General features: G+C 40.1%; 1 protein-coding gene across 2 annotated transcripts in view; it reads left to right on the plus strand.

Moving 5' to 3' along the window:
* Positions 1-27,852, plus strand: part of GALNT9 (polypeptide N-acetylgalactosaminyltransferase 9) — a 157,697-nt gene that overhangs the window by 120,823 nt on the left and 9,022 nt on the right. For both annotated transcript variants that reach the window (XM_009555710.2, XM_054082748.1), the window contains exons 7-9: positions 19,356-19,541; positions 23,236-23,373; positions 25,995-26,090. In XM_009555710.2, coding sequence (XP_009554005.2) covers positions 19,356-19,541; positions 23,236-23,373; positions 25,995-26,090 — 420 coding nt within the window. The remainder of the gene's footprint in view (positions 1-19,355; positions 19,542-23,235; positions 23,374-25,994; positions 26,091-27,852) is intronic.

Genomic DNA, 27,852 nt, shown 5'->3' on the forward strand with positions numbered 1-27,852 from the left:
TTAAGGTCCCTTCCAACCCAAACTATTCTATGATTCATCTTATTCCACACAAGCTGCTTATTTGATTTGATTCTCTGAATTTGCATGGTTTCTTGCCAGATCTTGTTCCTCAGCAGCCCACCTGCGAGTGGCTTTGGAAGCCCAGGGGCTCCCCAGGCAGCTCACGGAGAGTCGGTGCATTTCCTTGGGAAAAAAATCCCTCTCCAGTTTATACCCATTGGCGCCTGTCCTTGCTGACGCGTTCCGATTCACCCGGGGCTGCTAGTGTGGGGGTCTGGTCCTGATTCCTGTCACAGCACCAAGGAAAGTTTCTTTTCAAAATAATAAAGGTGAGGAAAAACTGGATTGAACGCAAATTTTGCAATGCTGAGCAGAACAGATGTTTCCTGCCAGAAATCCATTAATGAGTAAAAACTCTCCGACTGTTCCATGCAGAGCCTGTAGACTGACCGTAGCTCACTGTGTTAGGACAATCTTTCAGCTAAGGCACTAGCCCAAAAATTGAAAAACATGAGTTAATTTCTGTCTCTGCAATAGGTTCAGATGTGACTTTGAATAAGACATTTTATTTCCCTATATTCAATTCTTGTTTTATGACCGATGTGAGGAAATATTCCTTCCTGTCCATGTCCACCTTTCGTAGGATCTCTGAAATGCATCTGGTGTTTTAATACGTGCACGTGTAGCACATATTAAAATGGATGTGACTGAAGTTTCCATAATGCTTTCACATTAACAGCTACGGTACTCCTCTCTTAAAAAACTGAATTTCACCCTTGGTCCATGGCAACATAAATTACTGTCAGGCATTTTGTTTCCAGCAAAACTAGGTAAAAATATATTACCTCCTCTTTGTCATCATCCTGATGGAGAGATAACTATTCCCTTAAACGTTAGCCGCATACTTAACCTTCCCAGATCTGCCAAAATGATGCAGGGTTGCAGCTCCTATTATTGCTTAAACTAGACTGTATAATTTTGAAGTATAATTTACCCAGATTACTGGGCATTTGCATGACCAGCTCAAGCAGTGAGAGCCTTTTGGGGATGGGGGAATACAAAGGCCGGAGCGAATGAACCAGGACTGGCACAAACACCTCTGGGATAAGTTTTCCACCTGGCCCAGCCAAAGCAAACCATGTAACCTGCAGTTTAGTCTCAGCAATAAGACACAAGCGGCCACAAAACTCTTACTCTCGCAGCATGGCAGGACTCTTGAATGATTCTTCAAATGCAGCATCCTTCAGATAGTGATAGATTTGCTCAGCATAGTTTGGTTGTAGAGCAGAGGCTGTCACCAGAGTTGGTTGGCAGAGGGTGACAGTGACAGGAGAAATGGGGAGAGGAAATAATTGTTGCCGTCGCTTGACAATGCAGATGAAAAGGCTGGAGTTCCACTGGAAATGTGAATGATAGAAGCAGCGGAGCATGTGAACATTGACACAGGGCAACGAGCAGGATTTTGATACAGTGGACACTGCAGTTAGCTAGTGAAGAAGCCCTTGGGGGCATTGACTGTGGTTATTGCTTTTGTCTTATCTGATCTCTGTGGAGGTATTACAGTGCTTGTGACAGCCTGGCTCTGAGAAAAGATGGAAAGAGATTGTTTAGAGGCAATGGGACAGACAAGTGGGTTGTATTCCACGTTACTCACAGCAAAGATGCTCCGGGGCAAAATTAAATGAACTGAAAACCCAGGAAAGTGCCTTCATCACAATGATGTAGAGTTATATTTTTTCAAATTTTCTTAAAGATGGTAGGGAAAGCAATGCAGCCCCTGTAGTTTTTTTTTCTTATCATCCATACTGTTTTATCAGAAAAGATTCCTTAAGAGAGTTGTATTTAGGTTGAAAAACAGAAGTAGAGAAGACTCTTGATTATTTCTTTGGCAGCCCAAAATGTTTACAACAAAGGCTTCACGAATACATAATTAGATGAAACCTGGAGCTCAGTAAACGAAGAGCACTTGTGACCCAGCAGGGATAAAACAAATCAGCCAAGTGATGGAAGAATTGCTTGATCCTGCAGCACTGTGCCTTTCACTTCTTGGAAATTCAGGCTTTAATGAAGCAATGTACCATTTAATGATTGTTACCATTCTCCAGAAATTAGTAGAGTAACAGAGGCATTGTTTGTTTATTTATTTATTTATTTATTTATTTTAGACAAATTCTAGTTGAAGTGTATCTTTTTTTATTAGAACTATAGCAGCTGTCTGGGAACATAAAATTCCATAGGTCATTAACTATACTCTGTTTTTTCTAACGCAATGGTTTTCTGGTCACATCTGGGACATGCTTTTGAGGTCAGTTTAGTGCTGATACCTGTTATTCGTGACTGTGCTATATATAACTGCCTCTGTTGGACGTATGTCGAGCAGTGCTCTGTTTGTGAATGTGTATTTACCTTCTAATCACTTCAGTAACTAGCGGTATGCGGAATGCAGAGAGGCCAGATTCTGTGGTGGCCAGGGAAGGATAACGAAGAGCAAGATTGAGGGGGGAGAGATGAGCACACTGTAACAGCAAGTTGTTTGAGTATTCTGAAACCTTAGAAGTGACCTTCCAATACCCGAAAGGGCTACAAGAAGGCTGGGGAGGGGCTATTTACAAAGGCTTGTAGTGACAGGACAGGGGGCATTGGGTATAAACTGGAGAGGGGCAGGTTTAGGCTAGATATCAGGAGGAATTTCTTCACGATGAGAGTGGTGAGGCCCTGCCCAGGTTGCCCAGGGAAGCTGTGGCTGCCCCATCCCTGGAGGGGTTCCAGGCCAGGTTGGATGGGCCTTGGGCAGCCTGAGCCAGTGGGAGGTGTCCCTGCCCATGGCAGGGGGGTGGAACTGGATGGGCTTTAAGGTCCCTTCCAACCCAAACTATTCTATGATTCTATTCTCTGAAATCCTCAGTTACCATACACTGGTTGTTCTAACCCTTCCCATGCTAAGAAGCTCATGGAAGCAATGAATTCTGTAAGAACAGAGTCATCAACAGGTGGCGTGAAAAACATCCATTTTCATTTCCCAGGTTACGAAGTCGGGATACTGTTTTCCCTGCTCACAGTCAGTGTCTGCTGTTCGCTCTCAGGTGTCAAGATGAAAGTCTTTCAATAAGCACAAAGACGGATGACACAAAAATATTTTTAACTTCTACTGAGCTCTGCCTTATAATTGTCTCCAAGGGCAGGGACAGAGCTGCTACTGATTCCCAGCATGATAGATATCACCACGTGGTTCAGCGTTTGTCTGTCTGACACAGGGAAGCAGAGGGAGAAATGAATTTAGGCAGAATTCCATTAGCTGTAGATTACCTTTCTCTTCAGCTTAGCACCAAGCGGTAGGTCCACAGTGGAGAACATGGATTGGCCTCAGAGCACTGGCCGTTCTTCTACAGAGTTGGTTTTCAAGACTGTTTCTAATTGAAGGGCCTTTAAAAATCTGCCTACAGCTGGTTGTGTAGGTTCCCAGTCTAGGAGCAAAGAATGATGGTGAGTGATTTGATTAAGGAAGCTATATAAAGGCAAAAGGTGAATGTCAATGCTTCCTTTGTAATCAACTAATAATCTTTTTATCTATAACCTGACAGTAAGTTTCTGAATAATATAATATATGAAAAAAAATACAAATCTGAGAAAATATCTGTTAAAGGACAATCCATAAAATTACAGTCTCAAAAAGAGTATCTTCAGATGTTGTTGAAAGATGTTTTGCTTGATCTGAAATGAACTTTCTTTCTATGCTTTGAGTTGTGAAACACGTTGAAATGCCAAACACATTTTTGGTTCAATTTGAGACCATATCTGTACCCATATATATTTAATTTCTAGAAGTCTCTTGCAAACAAAGAATGTCCTTTATTTGCTGAGTACTTTAATAATACAGGACACTTTCTTCCCAATAAGCTGAAGCTAATATTTACAGTGTTTGATTGTGAGGACGCTTCTAGCTTTTGGGAAAAATACTGTCAAATGTGTATGTGTATTTTCACATTCTTATGCTAGATGGAATGTGGCCTATCTAGTTTAAAGAAAAAAAACCGTGCCTAGCGAACTTTCTTTTATATGTCATCATTGATACATTTCTATGGGTTTCATTATACAAGAGAACAAACAAAAATTTAAACAAAAATTCGCCAAACAGAATTGCACATTAACTAAAGCAAACCTTAGTCTAAATCTTTGTAACTGGGAGTAACTGTTCCTGAAAAAATGACATTAAAAGACCCAGTATGAGGCTGTGTCTGGTGATACACCTCACTTCAAATTTCCCTGGAGAGGCAACAAATCTACAAATGCAACAGCCTACTTTGCAGTCCTAGGATTCAGAGGTTCTTTAGGGAGTTGTCCATCAAGATCACAAACAGCCTTTTTCTCTTGTGTTTTACCCAAACCGCATCTCTTTACCAGCTCTTTAAGCGGTGTACTAAGCTCTCTGTTCATACACAGTAGCTTAGTTTGTCAGTCATGTCACAGCCTATGATTAATGTTATTATCTGGCCATTATTAGTCACAATAAAGCATTTAAGCAGAGTGAATGACTAGAACGCAGCAGCACTTCCCTTTGTTTAAGTTGTTCTTCTCTGCCTTTGAGCCTTTCCTGTAAGGCGTCCCAGAATCCTTCCAGACACGTACTGTCCTTTAGTCAGAAAGGTGAAGTCAAAGTGTGTTCCAACAGACTCACTGGGTTGTTTTCTTTTTTGCATTTTTTGAGTTCCTCTTGCAACTCCGGTAGCTGTCAAGGGAAGCTGTGCCTCCACAAAAGGGCAGTGTAAGTCAGTCATGTTTTTCAGACTTTAAAGATGTGTTTCAGTGTTGGCCTTAGTCTATATCAGACCTGACTTTCTCCTTACCAAGTAGTTTATTCCAGTTGTCTACACGCAGCCGCTCTCCTCTGGCACTGGTTATGGTTGCCCCAGGAGGAGAGTCTTAATCATGGGTTTATCATCCAAAGTAAATAAATAAACGTTCCCAGTGACAGTCATGCACACACACATCTGCATCTTTTCTTTTTTAAGTATTTGGCACTTATTGTGTGAAACAGAATGTCATCTGAATTAAATAATCATGTGTTAGTTTAGTGAGCAGGTACTTGTTCCCACCAGATGAACTCATCCTGTATAAGCAGGCGGTGATTTGTGGGGGTTTTAATGTGAATTGCGTGTTGAGTTTCCTGATCTGACTTATAATGGATGTATGGGAAATGATGTCTGGAATTACTATAATGATTTGTGGTGAACTACTTTTTTCATATTGCTCACTTATGATATTTTATTAATTATCCTCCTAGAGATCAGTTTTCTGTATAAATTTACTTCCACCTTGAGTTCTGCTAATCAGAGTACCAGAGCGAATGCTCTGGTACAGTGTCACTAGACTGGTGGTTCCTCTACTTATGAGAGATGGATTCACACTGTTCCTACGGCAGTACTATCACTGCTGTACACTTAAAGCACTAAGAATTAGTGACATTTATAGAATTATTAAGAATCAGTTATCAGGTATATCTCCTGGATGATAATATTCATTGTTCTGTGTTAGTAACTCCACTCCCTTGGGAAGGTCATAGAGGAGGAATAAAATACAATTCATGCTTTGAAAAACACGAGTGCACCGCAAACCACCAGTACCTCTGTGAGTCTCAGCTGCCAACCATTAATTCAGAGTGCTTCTGAGAGTCAGAAACTGTCACAGCTCCCCGAATGCTGAACATGTAGTATCAGCACCCAGCAAGTGGTTTCTGCTCACTTCTGCCATTTTTTTTCCAGCTATATTTGTCTTGGTTTCTTTCCTTTTTCTCGTTGGCACTGCTCTGGAGATGGTTACGTTGCAGGGCTGTGCAGAACTCGCCTCTCATTTCAGGTAGCTTCATTCAGAGCTCCTGGAGAACAAACACCTCTGATGATGAGGCTTCTCCGCTGCCTAGATGCTGAGCGTTTGAACAAATAAACTTTGTTCGCCGGCCACCAAGAAGCCAACTGACAAATGTGCTTCATCCGTGGCTCCTCTGTAAAGTGGCCTCTGAGCTCTGTGACCGTCCACCGCATTGCTTTGTACCCATCGAGTCCCTGTGACTTCCCATAACCACGTTCAAAGCTGAATTCAAGCTGAGACGCCAGATGTCTTTATGGTCTGAAATATTAGTAATTAATCTGAGTTAGAAGTGTTTCTGCATTAGAAGAAGCTTTTACTTTAATAGCTTTTTTTTTTTTTTTTTTTTGAAAGTGTTATTCTAAGCAGATCAGTGCTAAAATTTGCATTGTAAAGGACTGGTTTGGAACAAAGCAGGATCTAATGAGCATATAGTAAATCCCTTGGCTCTGCAGCAGAGTCACAATAAGCATAATAGCTCTCACTGAATGAATCCCTTGCAGCCTAAAAGCTTTTTTTCTTTAAAACAAAATAGCAACCCTGCAGGATTTAGTGCAGACAATATGCAAAGATCATTTAAGAGGCTGTTGTGGAAAGAGAAAACAAATGAGGATGACTCCACTTAGGGTCCTTTGAAAAGACCCTTTGTGATCACTTCCTTAGACAGTCTGTTTCAATATTTTCTTATTCAAGGATGACTTTCTTCTAATGGAAGCATCAATAAATTCTTCCTCCCTGTGGTCTCAGCTGAAATGCCGGGAAGCATTTTATCTTTTTTTTTTTTTCTGCCTTCTTCCTGAAGGTTGCATATGCAGTATGTATTATTTCTTTAGCAGAAGACTGAAAGTGTGAACTAACGGTATTACACAAGAAAGCTGAGAACTCACTTTGAGGAAAAAAAAAACCATTAAACAACTTTTACATTTTACTTTCATCCTGGCTTAGCTTGGATAATGATTGAAGGGAAATGCTGTTACAGGTTCTGTTTATTTTTAGGCTAATGTTTCTGGATGCCTGTTAGAAAAGGTGCCTTCAAATTACGTGCTCCACCCTTTCTGCAAAGGCAGACATTGGTTTATCTCCCAGATGTACTACAATATAAACCCTAAATAGTACAAAAAACATTTAATTTGCCATTTTGAAGAGAGTTATTTGAAATCAGACTGTTGAGACAATGTCAAGAGATTGCCCAAAGAGGTTGTGGAGTCTTCATTGTTGGAGATATTCAAAAGCTGCTGGGACATAGTCCTAGCCAAGTGGCTCTAGGTGGCTGTGCTTGAGCAGGGGTGTGTGTGGATCAGATGACCTCCAGAGAGGTCCTTTCCAACTTCAGTCATTCTATAATTCAGCTGCCATGTGCACGGATAGTCCAAACTTGCTCTCTTTTTTTTCTCTCTTGTTTTCTTTCTGAGTACAAAAAGTTTAAATTTGAAATTTGATGTTATGAGTAGACCAACACCAGAGCTTTCTAGTCTGGGTGTTTTAATTGTAGAGCCTGGATTTGGCAAAGGCTTTTAATTTTGCTTCTGGGCTGGAAATCCAGTTTTTGCATTATTTTTGTCAGTAATTCTTCCCCTCAAGAGGTTGAAGACTGTCCTCATCTGATCAAGGCCAGGTTGGATGGGCCTTGGGCAGCCTGATCTAGTGGGACGTGCCCCTGCCTATCACAGGAGGGTTGGAAGTGGATGATCTTTAAGGTCCCTTCCAACCCAAACTATTCTGTGATTCAATGATCAAACCTGAATGTAAACTAGATGTGTACAAACCCCACCTAAATATGACAATCTTTAGCTTTAGCTCTATCTCAAAGATGTGTTTAAATTAGTTCATATGATGAGATTCAACCAAATTTGGTCCTCTGTACTCACCACTTCCTTTTCCCACCCAGAAGATGGGTTTCTTGAAGAAAAGTTGATTTCTGAAGAAGCTGGTGCTTAATAAACAGTGCCCATAGGTGACAGTTCTGACAAGGGCAAGGGTGGAATTGGCCTCAGATCAAAAGCACAGTGCTTTGCTATGTTATCTGAAGGACTGGGTTTTGTTAATACAGAGCCTTGTAAACCTCAATGGAATGAAACTACTAATGGACCAAAAGTATATATTGACTAAGTGCCAGTTACTATTTTTAGATAAGACTTTCCAATAGGAAATCAAATGTTTAGGAAGCCATACTGCAAGTATTGCCACGTGTAGTAGTTTGAATGCCTGTCAGTTTGGTCAGACAGTGATCGAGTAGCTGAATGACTGAGGAATGGACTGATCTTGACATATATTAGTGTAAATTGAGACAGCAATGACAAGCGTGGTCAAGGCAGTTATAATATTTTATAGGTTATGTTTTTCAGAAAGTGTCCCAGTTCTGTTCTCTGTGAGTTAGTTTTATACTCTTCAAGAGACTCTCATGGAAGTGTTGTGTGAACACCTACACATGTCAAGTAATACATCCCTACTCTGACCTTCTGTATCCTCTCTAATCTTCTCTTGGCATCTGGCAGTGTGCTTCAGCCTGGTTTGGACGACTGTTATGCCCAGCTGGCCTAGTCTTGACCCTCTTAAGTAGTGTCCAACTGAGCACTGCACTATGGCAGCTATAGTATACTGGTTCTTATGTTTCAGAAGTTTCTGGACTGACTAGTCAGCATTATTTTGTGGTTTGATGCAGGTTAGTAAAGCTCAAAGTCCAGCAAAACAGATATTTTTCTAAGAACTTAAATGCTGCAGGAGCTCAGCCTCAGGTTTGCTGACATAAGCTTAATGCATATATGTCTTTATCCTTTGCCAAGACTTGAATTTAGAGGGAGATTTTCTCTGTGGTCTTTTGGGATAAATGAGAAGAAACAACCTAAAGCAAGCACATGAATTGGAAGTGAGGGAACAAGGATGACGGGCTGGTCTTTTATGCCATTTCGTGTATCCCATTTGGGTTGAATTTTTCTGAGGCCAATTTGTTGAATTTTAACAGTTACAGTACAAACAGTGTCTGTGCTGACAGATTTGCAGGGGTTCTATTGATCTGGGGGAAAGTTGAGTAAATTTTTAAGAAGGCAGAAAATTGTTCTCATCACTTGTGTTCTTAAAGAATATGTTATGAGGAGCGTCTGCTTGTGACAATTACCGAACTAAATTAGAGGTACTAAATTGCGTTTACTTTATGCAAGGAAAAATGATTGGGGCTTGCAAAACCCAGCATATTTGGTATTAGACCAGGAGAAGATATATGACTTCAGGAGAATTCAACGAAGTAGAGTTATCGGTCTATGAAGTTTAAGAATATGCCTCAAAGCAATTGCTTTTCTATGCCTGTCATTTACTTGATAGGAGCCGTTAACATCTCCTGGAGCATTTTGAGGTGCCAACATTCATTCATTTGCTGAGAAAAACAAGTCTTTGGAAATTAAAAACTTGCCCTTAGACAGGCTGTCCTTCCTTCCTATTCCCATTCCTCCATGCTTCCTCCCCTGTCAGACCGAAATGCCACCCCTGAGCAATGATGTCAATGAGGCTGATGGTAAATAAACTGTGCTTGTCCGCACCGAAGGTCAGCAATACGGAACGTACCAGTGTCTGCTATGCACCATGCCTGTGAGGTTTCCTGCTTTGTTATTACCTGTTAAGCTGCCGTCCTCCAAAATTCTGCTTCCTACATGCTTTCTGGAACTAACAGATCACCTCCTTCCTTATCTACCTGAGGGATGTGCTGACAGATCATGCCTTCAGTAGAGGAGTGAGCAACAGTCCTCTTCGTGTCACGTGATATCTTGCTGGATCCATCAGGATCAGTGAAAGCATTGGAAAACTCCCCCTGGTGCCTCTCTTTTGTGGCTGTCCCAGAGCAGGCAGACATCTAGTGGACCTGTGCTGGCAACGTTTGAGTCACCAGAATCAGGCTTTGCTTTGCAGCCTGAATCCTGTGAGCTCAGATTTAGGAATGAGGAGTGGACTCCAGAGCCTGGTGATGGAAGTCTGGTATCTCGTAAGTCTGGTATCTGGTAAGCTCTCCTAATGTTTCTTTGATTACAGACCTGCCTGCCTTGTGCCGTCATTTTGACCTCATGCTTGCTTAATTCCTGCTACGCTCAGCTTGGCTGTGAAGCCTTCTCATCAGCTCCTCGGGGAACAGTCCCAGGGTGTTCTTTGACCAGTATCACTGCAGTTACAAATGAATTTCCCTAATGGCAAACAAGAACTGATGAACCAGCTTGGCTTGGAGTGGTATTTTAGTCTTTACCATCCCAATTAATGCCCATTTGAAATCCATATGTAAAGCACGGTCTACGCGGTGTCGCACATGCGGCTGGCTGACGTGGCAGCAGTCTGCTCTGGTGCCCCTGAAGAGTCTTTTCATAATTTCCATCCCCGATCACCAAGATACTTCAGAGAGTCTGGAATTTTCCTTGCAGAAGGGAATACTTTTTCACTCAACATACTTTTTACAAAGGTGCAATTTGTGAAAATTGTGCCAAAAGTGGGTTTATGGAGACCAGATTAGTGGTTAAAGTATATCGGACATTTTTAATATCATATTAAATACTATCTTCTCCTTCCACTAGCAGCTGGTCTATTAATTTATTGGACATAGTTCTTTACACACAAAGTTTATCTTTACAGCAAGACAGTTGACGAGTGCAAGTTTCTGTAGAACTTACTTCAATTTCTTCATGCTTATCTGTTTTCTTCTGTAAGAGTGTTAACAGAAGGGTTTTATATTCTCACTGTTGTCACATCTGAGATCTTTGCTAGCTTGAGCTTCTGCGTAACCTCTAAGAAACACGTGAAGGACAATCTCTAAATTTGCTGCTGAAGAGCCACCAGAGAAATTTAGAAAATGTGCATCAGTTGAGCATCTCATTGCAAGAACATAATGGTCCCATTGCCTATTTTCTCTGGAAGCAATTAATCTGAGGGGAAAATTTAACCCTGAGGGGAAAAAACCGAAGAGGACAAACCCCAATAAATTCCAAAAAAATTTTAAAGGCTAACCAAGTGTCTTTGAAGTATTTTTTTTTTAATTTTTTTTTTACAAAGAAAAAGTGCTGTTTTCAATCTGCCATGAAATATCATATTAGGTGATTATTCTGCAAGAATCTTTCATAATGGTTCTGGGAAAAGCAGCTAGCTTCCAAGTATTCAACTGGGGCAACTAACGTAACTATCATAAAGAGGGATAGTACTCATGCCAAATATATACTAAAGACTCTTATCATGCTGTCAGCTCTATCCTCCATATTTATGCTCTGTCTTCAAATTGGGTTCGTGTTGCATGAGAGGAAAAAAACATGAGGGGAGCCCCAAATGGAATTCAACCCTCCAGTATCAATAGTCCATGAATATCGCTGCATGCTCCCAACCCTACAGGGCAGCAATGAGGACAAGGTATTTATGCATCTACATTAACAAGACTATCCTAATAATGTAATTAGCTTTTATGTGTGAGATTTTATTACGTTCCCTATGTATCTGCTGTTAGATTATCTATAAACTGCTGTTAGCAGGAGCTGAAAACAAAAAGGCAGGGTTTCTAACAGACATTGTCACGATCGGTCAAGGAAGGACCCTTTGAGGTCCTGTAATTTGCAAGCATTGGTCAGAATTTTAGCCTGAAATATTTGACTTAACATGTGATCTATGGATCTTGAGGTGTGATTTCTTCCATTTAGCAATTATTTTTCTGACAGCTAAAATTCTCTCTGGTGTAAACTGTTCTGTCCCAGCAGGGAAAGGTCTTTGCTCTGTAAGTACACCATTAAATGACACAGAATATTTTGAGAACCGAGAGTTGGGACTTTTTTTAAGCCTTAATTATGGCTGCCTTTGAAGATGATGTTAAAAATGTAGTTGATGAACAAAATGAGACCATGTGATTAATGTTTCCTTATGACGTGTTTGATTATGACAGCTCCCTAGTTTGTAACAGCTTCCTATGCAAAATGAAAAACAGTGCAAGCACTTTATCTAATTCATCTGATTAAATACGACTATAGTCAGCACTGAGAGTATATGGAAGAAAGAATATCCATAAAACCCCTTTAGAAAAAAAGAAAGTGTCAGGCTATGAATTACTTTGAAAAATCAGTTTTCAGTGAACTGTGTAAATTGTCAATATCAGAAATGCAAGAAATAAAAATGTGCTGTATCCGTGTTCATTTTCAGTTTCTAGAGTGGATGCTAGAAGAGTGGCCACATCAGTTAAGGAGTGGAAGATAACAAGAGAGCTCCTGTGTTTCACAAGAAAAAACACTTTATTGTCAGAGTTTGATCTACTTTGAATAATCCCTTCTGAATTGACCTTGTTGGTCTGTGGCTGACTGGAAAGAGGACCCAAAAATACAGCATCATCTTCTTATACACGTTTCTAATGTTAGGAGTTATCTTGCTGTTTGACTTCATCAGAGTAGGAATTTTCCTGTAACTTTGCTGTACACATGGATTTTGTTTTACCCAATGGTGTTAAAGAAGTTGAGGAGGGGGCAGTGGTACCTGCTGCTATGAATTCGCTCCCTGGGGTGCGCGTCCTCCTGCCCTTCAAGTATTGCAGCTTTTGCCAGAAAGTACTTAGACTTCTTTTCCCCTCAAGAAACCGCGATTTAATCGCTCTGTCAGATCTCCTCATTTGGATGATGTGTCGCAGTGATTTAGGGCATCTCTGTGTCTGGGCCACGTGTACTCTGAGCAAGGCTGGAAGCCCCCCGGCCTTCTTAAAGTTTGATGGGCAGGGTTTTGAGGCTTTTCCAGCTGATAAATACTTTTGTGGAAAAGGCTGTGCTTTGGCAAAATTTCTAAGTGAGAACAAATACCCTTTATTAATGTTCTCAATGTTTCAGTTTTAAAAATGTATTTTGGGGTTGGTTTTTGAGGGGAGGACGATGGAGGTGACAAAGAGTCTGTGTTTCAACTAGTGAAAACATTTAAGATTGATATTGTGATTGACAATTTAGGTCAGCAACATTTCTGAAACATGAGGAAATTCTTTGGTGACAGGAAAATCTTTTCCAGTCCTCCCGTGGGTGTGTGTGGGTAGTCTAGAAGACATCCATCTTTGATAGGCTTTGCTTTGAAAATTGAAGAAAACCTGAGATCCCTGACTTTTAAGAATTCCCATGCTTGGATATCATAAAAAGGGGATATCTGAGCTGCTTTAGAAACTCCTCCATCTCTTCTTTTGGCTTCATATAGAAAAGAAAGTCAGAAATCTGAAAGGTTACTTCTGTGAAGTGCTGTGCAGGTGCAGCTCAGAACTGATTTTTATAAAACAGAGTCTGTAATAGCTTTAAGGTTTTCATTTTGGGACGTGCTGACTTTCTGCCTCTGAAGTGCTGCCTCCGGCAGAAGCCCTTGCAGAAATGCTGGGTAGCATGGTCTGCTATGGACATTAGAAATGAGGATCCCTGCTGCCACACGTAGGGCTTGAAGGCCGACTCTTCCCATTTTCTTACTGCTGGAAGATGTAGACGGTGAGTATTGCTTTCAGCAAGGGACCACTGAAAGGACCACAAATTCTTGGAAGCAGATAAAGCACAAAGCTGTACGACACAATTGCAAGTTGTGCATTAATAATCCTTCTCCAGCACTACCTCCGGAGAGCTTGCTAACTATGAAAAAGGGGCTCAAAGTCTCAAATTATCATAAATTATTAATTGCTTGTTTTTCTGTATGAGTAGGGAGCAGGATGAATCCCAGGTCTCTTTTGGAAAAGTGGGCCAGTATTTACTCAGCTGATTTTAAAAGAGATGGAGACCAATGTGTTATAAATGGTTCGCTTCTTGTGTTCAAGTTGCCTTGGCCACTGTAAACTTTCACCAATGGACAGAACTAGTGTGTCCATTAAAAACAAAAAAAAAGCTGTGAAATTGTTAGCAAAGGGTAATTATTTGGAAGCAAATCCCACATACACCAAAGTCTCCTTTCTACTGTAACACCTTCTTGGATACCTCATCTCTCCAGCTGCTTGAATCAAAGGGATGTTTGATCGAAAAAATAGTTGCAACGGAGAGTCTGAAGCTTTTATTTTTCCCTCTCAGTGAGCACCGAGGTGTTTAAACTGCAAAGTCACAGCAGGATGCAAAGTTCTTAAGGATCGTGATCTTTCGTTCCAGTCTAAGTTTTCTGAGTTGAGAGTTAACTGTCTCCTCAGTTGTGCCTTCATTCCAACACCATTTTCATTTTACCTCTGGTTTTGCTTTTATTGACATCATTTGTACCAAATTAAATAACCCTGTGTAGTTGGCTTAGCATAAAAAAGTAATGTCATACACAAACTTGTGAAGCAAGCTGCATTTTTCTACTGAAACAAAGAATAATCTCTAGTATTAGTTACTGACAGACTGCAGGCACCCCCTTCTCCTCACACTCCTAAAAGCATGCAGAAGAACGGCCACAAAATATTGGAATGTGGTTGCCTTTTTTTGGAAGTAATGTGAATAATTTCACTCGTTAGTCAGTAAACATGCATTTTCAGAAAACAGAACAGCTGAAGGTAACACGGGGTGCTTTTTAGTCTATGGAACACTATGTCTCTGGAGAGTGCAGGTCCTGGAAGCTGCAGCTGCCCTGCTGCAAGTGGCTCCTCGGAATATTAAATCCTATGATGGTTTGGAGCTCTGACTTTGATTCAGCAGGGTATGATGCTATTGGTAACTGGAGACCATGTCAGCAGTGTTCTCTCTCTCCGTTGCCATGACATGGGAATTGATCAGCCCAGCTCTGTCCCCTGCTGCAACAGTGACCAGGCAGTTTGTTTGACTTTTATTTTTTTCTTTAGAAAAGAAACTGTCTTTTTTACCAAAAGGGCCAAATGGAATTTTACATTTCACTTTGCTTTGCTTCTTTTCCTCATTCCCCAAATACCTGGATTTTGGATGGAACTCTTGGTTTTTTTTTCTTTTTGAAATTCTACTTCCTAATAACTTCATCCAAAAAAAGGCAGTTGTTTTAAGACCTTTTCTGGCTTTTTCTTAGGAAACCAATATTTTTAAAAATCTTATTAACGATGGTAATTTGGACCGTCAGCAACAAGTAACTGGGATAAAGGATGTTCTCAGGAAACAACGTCTTGTTTGGCAAGAGTTAAGGCATAGCCATTCATTAGCCTTTTAAAATCATGTACAGTATTCGGAGAACTTTGGTGATGCGCTGTGTAGGCCACGGTAAGCAAGACTGTCTCACCTTGGTTTTTCTTTGGATATTTGACTATTGTATAATAAACGGTAGATACTTTTCCGTAGGACAGCCATATCTCAGGTGTACACGAATAGCTAATTATTAGTGCCAGTAAATCATTGTAGCGCAAACCACGAACACTATCATTCAGTTTGTAATTTTCCCCTGATGTGGGTGCTTGTTCTTCTTAATACTTAATATGTCTGTTTATAGAAAAGCTGATTGAGATAATTAGCACTAAAAATGCTAAGGTAACATAGCTATGGTAACATTTATATTGCTATCAATTTTGTTTATAGCAGCCTAAAGAGCAGTACTGAAATTAGAAATTAACTACAATTAGCAAATAAATTAAGTGTCTCTTGGAATTACTTGATCATGTCTTAAAACACTGCTCAGTGTGGTGCTCACGGAGGCAATGCTGAGTCCCTGGGCTGTAGCAGCTGCGTTGAGTCGAGGAACACATGAAGCAGAAGCCGATTTCCTTCTCTGCTGTTGCTGCTCCTCAGCCGGAGCTACTCCTGTGCCCAGCCCAGGGCACCTCTATCTACCTTCCATAGGCGGAGAGCAAGGCTGAGTGTGCTTTTTGGTGATGTGCACCCTTGTAGGGAGCAGCTCAGAGAGACTGTTCGACTGCTGCATGCTCAGTAAATTAACCTTGAAACACACATCTAGTGTTGGCGGCTCAGTATGAAAGGAATAACTTGTTCTGGAACTGTGTTGTTGTCCTAGAAGATGAGCCATAGATAAGGAGGTTAGTTTCCTTTGCCTAAAAAGTGCCAGTTTGGAGGGACTTGGGCATCATTTTATTCTCACAGGTAGAAATAGTTTGCTTCCCATAGTAAGGTGCTTTAGGAACTCTGCTTGATAAATGCTCTATAGATGCATGTAATTATTTTTCTGACATAATTTCACAGTCAGGTGTGGAAAGCAATGGGTTGTTTACTGCTGTTAAAACGGGTCATTAAATACAGTTTTGAAGATGAAAAAAGGAAGAGGATCAACCAGTTTCAGGGCAGCCACTGCCTCACCTCGCTCTTATCTGTTTCATGCAGTGAAACTTTCCTGGTTCTTTCATCCTTTGTTGTATTTCAGAGACTTCTTGTAGTTAGAGGCAGTCAGGCAATGGTTTTCTGAGTCATGCGTCTTTCGGTTCTGTATCCAGCAGGGAAGAAGGTGCTGCTAAACTTCCCCATCCTCTTGATTCAGACACAAGTCTTGAGTCTTTATCTAAATATCACGTGAATGCTCTTAACTACTGGGGTCCCGTCCAGGTTTGGGTGCACATATTTGGTTGTACTACTGAAACTCTTTTTTTTTTTGTGCAAGTTTCAGTAATCATTGGGCTGGAAAGGTAGAGGATAAGAGCTTGACTCCATACTTAGCAGCATGCTGAAAAGGTGTGGGGATAGAGAGTCATGTCCATGCTCCTTTGAACAGCAACTAATTGTCATGAAGTGGAACAGGAGACCTTGTCTGGCCTGAAAATCACAGTATCACAGAATCACAAGGTTGGAAAGGACCCATTGGATCATCGAGTCCAACCATTCCTAACACTCCCTAAACCATGTCCCTCAGCACTTCATCCACCCGTTCCTTAAACACCTCCAGGGAAGGTGACTCGACCCCCTCCAGTGGGAGGGAGGTGAAAAGAAAAACAACCCACAGTCAAGCAGCTGTGACATTTAACTGGGATGTGGAGAAGTGGTGACATAAGAATGTACACACGGTGATACACGACTCTCTAACGGCCTCGTCACACCGCACATCTACTTCTGGTGATACACGACTGTCTAACTGCCTCCTCAACACGTCTGCTGTACATCGAGTTCTCTTTCTGGGGGCTTGGAAATCCCATCCTTATCCTGGGAAACATCTCCCACTGGTGTTGAAAATTGCATATTCCCACAAAAAAAAAAAAAAAAAAAGAGAGTCGTTTGGGGTAAAGTAGCATCTTTATGGGAAGCAAAATATCCTTGAATATTTCCTGTATTTTCTTTCCTTCATTCCCACTCTTCAGCAGATTTTTGCTCTCCTTAAAGAGAAAAATAGGGCTGAGGAGTAGGAGAAAGCAATGACCGAGTGTAAATGTGAAGCAATCTAGACAGCGGCAGGTGGGGTGATCACACTGCAAATTCCCTCTGACTGCTGAGCATGGGAGATCCTGGCTGGCAGGGTGAGCGCTGTCTGGCCTGAGGCTGCTGCCGCCTGGGTTTGTTGCATTTTCTTCAAAGTCTGGTGTCTGAGTTCCCTGTGGATTTCATCTGGGGAGAATTTATCACTGATAAATAACTGTTTGTGTTGAATCTACAGATGAGCTAAACTGTTTCCTTTAATGCTACAGTTTAGTACCTTTTCCTTTTCAGGTTTGCATGAGCACTGGTATTTGAAAGAAATAAATCTGTCACTCAGATAATGTATTTGCCCTTGCTACCAAAAGATATAAATAAAAATTACAAGGTCATTAGCCATATCAACAGAAAGGAAAACGTGCTGTGCATTAAATAGCTGACTTCCAGGATGAGTTGGGCAGAAAACATGTTGCCCATTTCCCTTTCTGTTCATGAAAATCAATTAATTCCTTTCTTTTTTTGTAGCATTTCCCCTTTGCACAGGAAACCCTTGGCATACGTCAGTCCAATTTATGAGCACTGTGTTTTTCAGTGTCTTTCATTCATCGCATGTAAATTCCAGTGGCTGGTGATCTACTACAGAACTGTTTGGAAAGCGGCAAATAAATATTACCTAACAAAGTATTTTTATTTTTTTTAAAAAAAGACCACTTGGAGGAGAAGGTTTTATCTGCCACTTCTCAAGCAAATTATCTTTGTCCCTGAGAAGGCAGGTTAGGCGGGGAACTGCCCCGGTATTATTCTGGAGCACCTCTTGTCTGGAAATGACCTCTTATGTTCAGTAAAAGGCACCCTTGGAAAGCAGTGGATTATTGCTTATGTTTGAATATATTTTATTTCTTTCAGCTAGACTGTAGTAGCAGGTGCAGACATGAGGGAACCGAAAGGCATAAGCTTCACTCACCTTGAGTTACTCCAAGTCTTGCTGAGTCAGAGAGAGAAGTCCTCTGTTTCCCACCTTGGAGTTCAGACAGTAGATAATCAACAAGAAAAATCCCAGACCTTATGGGTATGGTGGTGTCTGGGAAGGTTAGGTGATCGGTCTCCACTCAGTCCCTTTTATCCATGTTCATCAGCTCAGGGGTAGAGCAATAAGTGGTCAATTATTGCTTCTAATGTGAGCAGGTTGTAGGTAAAGCTGTACGGAATAGTTGCCTCAGGGGTTTCTCCTTTCCTCAGTGCCCACAGGTAAGCAGCTGAGAGGATGTAGGAGCACTGGGTGAGAAATGCATTTGCTGTGCTCACATCCGCTGCCCAGTATGGTGGTATGCCCTGCTGCTAAATAAACACACTGTTTGGTTAACGGCTGGATTCACCGAGAGATCTCGCGCTGACACTGATGTCTTTATTCTTGGGTAAAATTTCCATGGGGTGTCCTCTACCAGCCAGGTAAGTCAGTTCTTGCTGATGAAGGCAGGACAAAGTGTGTTCATGAAGGGAAAACTGGTGGAATGAAAATCAGCGAAGCCTGCGGTGGCTAGGTTAGACAAAGAAAAGAATAATTGACTGACTCACCATTAAAGTCAAAGTTTCTAAAATGACAAAATAAGTCTGTTTCCATGCTTTTTTTTTTTTTTTCCCCTGCTGGCATTGTGCATGTGGGTAATTTGTTTCCTTCTGTTTCCCAAAGGTAATGTTCAAATCCTCCCCCAAAATGCTCTGGTGTGGAATAGGTCATCTGCAATTCTTACATATGCTAAAAGTGTATCAACGTTCTCTGGCAGTCACATTTGAACTATTTTAAGTTTGTTAGTTGATTTGGAAAGCTGATGCAGTAATCCCCATATAAACAGTGCCAAACACAGTCAGATGATACAACTGGGTTTTGTTGATGTTTCAGTAACAAGCACAAGGTTAAATTAGTCCCTATGATAGAGGTTACGACCTTGTAGTTTGTCTTCTACTTAATGGTTCTAAGAACAGTGACGTTATGGGGAAGGACTTGTATATTTATGGCATTTAGATTGCATACTTAACACAGCCAGCTGCATTCACCTTGGACTCGTGTAGCCAACATGCAGAGAGAGGTGTTTCACCCTCAAAGAAGGTAAATGAGGCAATTGTTCAGAGTCATTCGATAGTACCCATTGCCAACTGGGGGACACTGTATATACAGCATCTGAAAAGAAGCTTTTATGGCTTAAAAAAAAAATTATATATATATATATATATATAATGTAATTGTTTTTCCTTCAACTCTCCCAGGTCTGGCAGTGCGGAGGAAGCATGGAGGTCTTGCCCTGTTCTCGTGTGGCACATATTGAACGCACAAAGAAACCCTATAACAATGACATTGATTACTATGCAAAGCGCAATGCCCTGCGAGCCGCTGAGGTTTGGATGGATGACTTCAAGTCACATGTTTACATGGCATGGAACATCCCCATGGCAGTAAGTGTGGGTCGCACTCTCTCCTGAACAGAAGCATGGGAGGCTGCTCATGGTTCTTTGAGGTGAATGGTATTACTACAGTTGTACAAAGTGAGCTAACGCTTCAGGGAAGCATGCTTTCATGCTGCTGTGTGCTCGATATGGAGTGTTCTGCCATATAAACTTTCTTCCTTGGTGTAAGTTTTGTTGTACGCTCAGGAGCAGTGACGCAGATTTATCATTTAACTGGAGCACGATGTTTCAGGTTTATGCGCCTCCTCCGCAGAAGTCATTAATTTGAGATGCCATTAAACTTCGAGGTGTTCATATGCTACAATGGTGAGGACTAGAGAAATGTCCATAAATAAATATCATCATTCATCCTGAGACTCAGTAGGCCTCACCAGCATAAAAAATAAAGTATGTAATAAAAGAATCGCGCATTAACTGGCTTTATTGTCTACAGGCTGAGAATTGCAATGTGGACGCATTCTGTTTCTTACTGTGCATGCGAATTATAGATGACATGTGTGGGCCTCTAGGAATCCATGTAAGATAAATATTAGATAAACTCTAGGTTCAATTTATCACATTCTTCTGTAAGTATCTCACATGCTGCATCTCCACAAAGCTTAATTCATGGAGAGAAGAGATATGTCTTCCACCCTGGTCAAGTGGAAACTGACTGCTCTTGTGTTCTTTAGTGGTGTTTGCGTTCAAGTCATTCATGCGAAGGGGAACAGGGAGAGCAGCTGAGGGGAAATATACTCTGATCTGTTGGTTGATAATGATGGTTTAGTTAACCCTTATGTAAGGGCTTTGTCCCGAGCTGCTTGAAGTAAATGGAAACAGGAACGTTCCTACTAGAACAGGAAAATCTGCCAACGCAGCAGTGTCATTGTGGATATTCAGTTATGACCTGGAGTCCATTGAAGTCACGGGAGTCTTGTCAAAGACTTCATCGTATTTAGTCTATGTCCTGAATACCTACTTGTACTTTGGTACCCAGGTAATTTATCAAACCCATTGTGTTCATTCCTATTGTAGATTTGAAAATACACATACCTAAAGGAACAACGTTTCATTTGTCTCCTTGCAATGTCTGGATATTTCAGATGTTTGCACATGTCCCAATTTCTCTTACCGCTGTTCACTATTGGACACTGTGCAAAGCTTCTATAAAGATGCGTTTTGCTGACTTGTCTTTCCATGAGAGTTAATTGCAGAGAACTATTTTGCCTTAACAAAAGACAATACTGCATAACTTCTTTGCCTCACAAGATTTCTGTGGTAGTAGAAGGAAGACACGGCAATGTCCATCGAAGTATTTTGGGGGCATTTTGGCCCTAGTTGTATCCGTTGGATAAAATGGTAAGTTTCAAATAGGAAATGAAAAAGTGACCTTGATAAACTTTTTTGCTTGATGCCATCTGCAAATGAATTCTGACAAAATATAAGATATTTAGCTAACCATTTACACCAAAGCATGATTTCCTTTAATAATCTCTCTGAGATTACTTATTGATGGAGTTTCCTGCACTGAGCAATGCTTTAAAAAAAGAGGGTGTATCTATATTAAGAGACATAAAATCAACAGAAGTACTGAACATTTTTTTTTTCCATAAAATAAATTGATAAAATGTGCATCATAAAAATAACCCTGTTAGCTAGCGTTAGTGTGCAGGGAGTTATTCCACTCTAATTTTCTTTCTAGATGACTAAGAAGTATAAGACAGGAAAAACCTTCTGTAGGAGGACTAGAAACCTTACTGCCTGGTTAAAAAGAATATGTCCACATACTAAATTCTATGGCCACTTCAAACTTGTACCATTACACTGCAGCCTGCACACGGTGACTGCAGATAATACAGAAGTAAACAGTGTTTTCATAGCAGCTCGTTTTGCTGCTCCTGTGGTCTGTAGAGATGACTCTACAAACAGGGCATTGTATTGCCTCATTGTAGAATAAGGAGGAAAAGGAGCAAGCAAAATATATGTTCCACCGTACCAAAACCCATCAAAATTACTCCTTTTAGAAAGGGTCAGACCATCTTTTGGACAATTGACTCCCTTCTAAGTTATCGAGGATCTGTGAATAATGTCTATCCTGATTAGTGGATGATCCTAAAAGGAGGTTGCAGAAAGGTGGGTGTTGGTCTCTTCTCCCAGGTGACAGGTGATAGGACAAGGGGGATCAAACTGCATTGGGGGAAATTTAGATTGAACATTAGGAAAAATTTCTTCGCATAAAGGCTTCTCAAGCACTGGCAGAGGCTGCCCAGGGAGATGTTTGAGTCACCATCCCTGGAGGGGTTTAAAAGGCGCGGAGATGAGGTACTTGGGGACATGATTTAGTAGTATACAAGAACAGTTGGAGTCTATCTCTAAGGTCTTTTCCAACCTAATGACTCTATGATCTTTGGACAGATCTGCAAGATCATATTCCTGTAACATTCATCAACAGGTCAGCATAGCTTTATTTTAGTTAGCCAAATATTTGCTATGCCCCTGCTTATGATCTGTTTCTTGACATTTTTAGTGATAAAGAAATCTTATATTAAATAATTTATTGTACCGAGTGCCTCTGGGAATTTTCTCCTTCCACGTAGCCTGAAGTAGTACGTAAATTAACATTCATTTAAATGGATGCTTCATAGAGAGCTCATGACAAAGTGTGCATCCGCAAGCAGCAGTGAGCGCAGCAAACTCTTTATGTGGCAAATAGGAAAACCTGTTCAGTATTACACTTGTATTCTCCCCTGAAAACAAGGCATCTGTTGGGCATTCTAATGAACCCTGAGCTAAGATTTGCTGCTGTGTTGTAATTCTGCATTAGATGTCATCTGCAAAACTTACAGAAATCATTCTGGAGGAAGTGTGCAAGGCAATGAAGATAGATATATGCAAAACTCCCCAGTCTCAGTCAATTCCATTCATACAGCGCTGGAAAAGATTTGTAGATATGGTAACTGTTACTGCCTTAATGTTGAACTGTGATGATTTATAGTGGTCTAAATTGACAGGTGCTAATGCAGGACCTGGCATTTTTTTTTAAATGTCTGTGTTTGGTCATATTGATTCGACACTTCCAGCCTGTGCTTTTCATGGGATTTGTATTCAAACATGAATTAAACTCTGAGGTAGAACGATAAAGAAGGGTTTGAGCTTAACTGCATTTTACAGCTCAAGTCTACAAATGAGCTCCAGTTCCAATAAAAACTGAATGCTGGTCTATGCAAATGCTTGATGGAGCTCAATAACTTCTTGAGCAGCTCTGCTTTCAAGTTTTAACAGGTCTGTTCTGATGTCACTCACGTTAGTGAGTATCCTAGGCTGTTACTAGAGGAAACTCCAATCAAGCAGCCACGTCTTAGATCAGAATTTCTGCCTAAAACCCTAACAAATCTGACAGCACAGGGGTTCAGGTTTGATTGCAAACATTTAGAATTGCTGTACATAACAACATCCTTATTGTATTCTTCTTATTTTGATTTACGTTTGTTTTTTCCTTGTTCGTTATCCTTCTTTTTCCACTGATTTCATTAATATTTATTGTCTGCTCTCAACAGCAGCTGTTTGATGAGCTACTCTTTAAGAAAGGGAGAGAAGAGAATACAGCTCGGTATACAAAATTAACTCTAATTTGGTTTCAACAAAGAAAAGAACCCTAAAATCAATGCAGTGAAATTTCTTTATATCCTTTTCTGCTTTATAGAACCCTGGAGTTGACTTCGGAGATGTTTCTGAAAGAATAGCTCTACGACAGCGACTGCAGTGCCGGAGTTTTAAGTGGTACTTGGAGAACGTCTATCCTGAAATGAGAGTTTATAATAATACGGTCACTTATGGAGAGGTACTGTGTGGTTTTGGAAATATATCATGCCTGCATTAGAGCAGTCCTTTCATCTTAGTGGTAGGTATTCAGGATCTACAGAGCGGCTTCAAGTCAGCACAGTAGTAGCAACAGAAATGTCCTCCCCTACTTTTAATAACACCGAGAAGTGTGGTTTTGAGAAGCATTTTTCCCTCTCACCAGAGTATATCAGATGAAATCTTTCTCACTAATGATGAGACACTACCTCCTTGGTTTTCATTTAAAATAGAGCAGCGCTGAGAACGTAAATTTGGGGTAATCATTTTCCCAATTAGGATGCCACAGATGTCATCAAGAAAACATCAGCAGTCAAGAGAGCTAAAATAATTACCATTAATGGGAACAGCTGCGTTTACAGAATTGTTTTTAGGTAAAGAACCACCCCTTTTGGGGATTTTGCCAAACTATTTGAAGGATCGCATTCATTTAATTAATTAATTTTTGCAGTCCTCCTTCAGGAGAAAAAGCAACATATCTGTGTTCACATTATGAGGGGAAGGTTCCATTTGGCAGGTCTTTATATCACCATGAAAAAGTCAGGAGAGGAGAAACAATATTGCTGCTCTGTGCTGTATTTTCGTTTTTACTTGTGTATCTGTATTGAGTAAAACCTTGGAACACCTACTCTGAGATAGCTGAGTGGATGGGTTAGGGTTACTTAACCCTAATAAAATGCTGGATCCAAACACGTTAGAAATGTGTAGATGTTTTGGTTCACCTCAGCTGTCTGGATCATTTCTTTCATTTCTCTGAACCATTCAAGTCTCCCACGCGTGCTTGACCCCCGTCTATAAAGAAGTCAGATTTGCCTTCTGCAACTCTTTAAATCTCTATCGCATGCCTGTAATGTAAGAACTGCTATCACTAATGGCTGAACTGAGGCAGTTCTAGGAGCTTTCCTGCTGATTAATTTTTTTAAGATTCTGTTTTAATTGTCTACATGAACTATAATTAAATCTAAAGGCAATATATTCTCACACAAGACCACTTACATGGATGTTCTTCCTTTCTGTTCAACTTGATTGACTTCATATAAAAATAAGTATCAGATATTGATACAAAGTGCAAGTTTTATTGCATAATATCACTTTGCATCCTGATATAACTATCGCTGACAGCAACTGAGGAAAGACATTTAGTAAATTCAACAGAAGCTATTAGTAACTGTCAGCTCTGAGAAGGCTGTTAACTGCAAAGAGCATTGGCAGCATTGCCAATATTGTGTCAATTATACCAGACTGTTAGCAAGCTGGGTTCTAAAAAGAAGTTTGTTTCTATTGAGTGTTTGCATGAAGGTTCTTGAGTCAAACGGGAAGTTTAGAGATGCAAATATCTAATTCATTAAAATTTATAATAAAATGGAGCCATGCAAGATATTTAGCTAAGTATAAACTGGCATACTTCCCTTTCAGTCTTACATGCCCATAATGAAAAAAATAGAGGCTCCATCCTGACTAACATCAAGCTTGTTATTAAAAACCTCTTCTGGTTATTTTCCTGGAGGAAACGATGTCTACCTTTTAGCAAGTTTAAAGGAAAATAAATGTATTGAATAGATGTGAAACAGATTGAAACAGTAGTAAAATATATTTCCTAGTGACTCAATTCACATTTTTTTAAAGCCAAGTCATAAAACTGTCTTCATCTTCTTTAGCCTTTATGGTACTTAAGCCATAAAATAAGCCTCCTGAAATGTAACTGTAGGTGAGCTCCCTTGCCCAATCCCTGTTATGCTTGTACACTGTAATATGAAAGTTTATTCACTGATTTTTCTGACAGCTCATGCAGCAGCTGTTTCTATATTATGGGAGTGCCCAGACAAATTGTTCACAGCCTAAACCAAAACTGACCTGTTGACTGTTTCAAAATGTTCATCTAAATAACCTCTTGATTAAGATACCTCTAAAATTTTTCTCCATCTGAAAAATGTATGTAATACTTCTAGCCTGAAGAGAAGAAAAAGCCTAAAATTTCACAAAAGCTCCAGCCCAGTTTTTTCAAAGAGTTGTCTGGGGAGGCATGTGAATTTTTTACTGTGTTGTTTCTCTGAACCCAAATTTTAAATATATTGAATATATCCAATGCTGGTCATCGCTGCTGTATCCTTTCACAATAATGTGCTTTACATCACTTGTGCACGTAACTGTATAATACATTCTTAATTCAAATTGAATAGTTTCATATGCTTTTTTGGTTTTACGTGTGAAGTAGGAGCAAATAAAAGGGTGCCACATTCCATCTCAATCCTGGGTAGTTCCTAGCTGTTTGGTATAAGACACATTCTGAAAATATATGGTCAGAATTTACATTTAAACAATGTAATTGTAATTTGGAGTAAAATTTGGCTTGGCTTTTTGAGAGTGAATTTTATGGGGTTTTGGTCCTTGAGTAATTGCTGAGAATAAAACTTTGACCCAAGGTCTGTAAAGCCAGCAGGTTGTCCGAATAATGTCTCTTCCTGGAGCACTGTTGGCATCCTATCGTATCTGGAGAATAAGCATGCGTTTATCAGACAAGAACAGGTTTACACACTGGTTGCTTCTTAAGCTATAGTGGAATAGTACGCTAATACAACTCTTTTCTTTCTGATCCGGTTATAGGTCCGTAACAGCAAAGCTAGTGGCTACTGCTTAGATCAGGGAGCAGAAGAGGATGACAAAGCAATCCTTTATCCATGCCATGGAATGTCCTCTCAGGTAAATGGATAAAATCCCATAATCAATGAGAAACCTTTAACTTAAAGAATATTCAGAAGAAAATAAAAATGTGAATTGGTGTGCTTGAGCTGCTTTTAGCAGCATATTCCTGAGTTGGAAAGGGAAAGACTTTACAACAGTATTTTGGGGTGTCCTTTCTACAGTTCGGGATGTGAATCTATACCTTGAAGAAGCCCGTTAGGAAAACAGAAGAATCATGGTAATTTGTTTTAACAACAGAGAGATCCACTGAAGATTAATGAATTTAGACAGTTTGTTTGAGTGAGCAGCTCTTCTTGTTTTGACATAACTTATTCTAGGAAGAGTACCTCTTTAAGTCAAGTGTTCAATGGTCCAATAGGCTCCTATCCAGAAAGGATTTAGCAAGTTGCTGATGTGATTCCTCAAGCAGGCAAAAAGTTAAGCACATATTTAACTTCATCTTCAAAGGGAATTAAGAATATCTTTTAATACTTTTCTAAAATAGGAGATTTCTTTTTTGTCAGTCCCTGTGCATATTATTATTTTTTACAGATGTCTGGAGATTTTAAAATTACATTTCTTCTTTTCATGCTCATAATGATGTTACTTGTTTTTTTTTTAAATACAAGTTGGATGATATTTAAATCCAGGACTTGAATTTCTTCTGAAATGTAGTTCTAGTTTCTTTTGAAGTACCATCTGAATCAGAACTACGTTAATGAAGATTCTCATGCATAAATAAACTCTGACCTTATCACGGACTTAGCAGTTATCTGAAGTTCAATCGTACATATACTGATTTGAAGTTCGAGCTCATACATCACCGTGGAGGCATAACAAGAGTCGCAAAATATAAATATTTCTTATTGTGCTTAATTGCAAGCTGGTGAGGAGTCATACCCTATTAGAGCAAAGTGAGATAGACAGTAATTTCTAGTGACAAAAGGTCCACTTTTGGCAGGATCATATGGAACACTTGACTGACACTCTCCTTGTAGAGGCAGAAGGCACAGACTTTGAGTAAAGTAACGAAACAGTGCTGCTTAATTAGATGTAAATGAGCTTTTCAAGACGTCTCTCATTAGGGATGTCCAGGCACTCAGAGTTCAGTCTCTTACTCCATTCTCATTCTAAGCTGAAAGTGGCAAATTTAAGTCCTTCCAGAAGGTCTCTTTGCAACATCTAATCTCATATCATCATGCTAGTGTTGGGAAGAAAATTAAATATATGGTTCTCATTGTAATTTATTTTGCAATTTAAGTCCTTAATCTACTTGTTTGCCTCCATGACTCCAGTTTCACAGCATATGCTTTGACTTCCAGAAGAAGAAAATAGGTGAGGGCATAAGTTACTGTGAATTTTTTTTAAAGGAAGTACATCGTGTCCAGCTTCTTCCAACTAACTCCTGTAAATTTGGTGGCTAAAGTAGGTCACCTGTCAGCACCCAGCTCTGACCAATTTCTTCTATTAAGGAGCAGGTCATTTTCCTTTTAGTGAGATGTAAATACATTCCCTAGTAGATGAGCCTTTTGAATTGTTGGCTCTAGACAAGACACTGGGCAGCTCTTCTCAGGTGTAAATAACAATACAAATGCCCGAGAAATTAAGTTGCATAGTGACCAGTTAAATCTCTTTAGGCTCACTTCCACTACAGGTCTTCAGTAACCTGTCTACATGAATTTTCTGGAAAAGCCTGAAAAGCTGCTTTCAGGCTTTAAATTGCAGCCTTCAGCTAGAGCCATTTTGTTACTAGCACTGTATAAACACATAGAAATAGAAA

Source organism: Cuculus canorus, chromosome 17 (genome assembly GCF_017976375.1).
Source record: "Cuculus canorus isolate bCucCan1 chromosome 17, bCucCan1.pri, whole genome shotgun sequence".
Classification (NCBI taxonomy): Eukaryota; Metazoa; Chordata; class Aves; order Cuculiformes; family Cuculidae; genus Cuculus; species Cuculus canorus.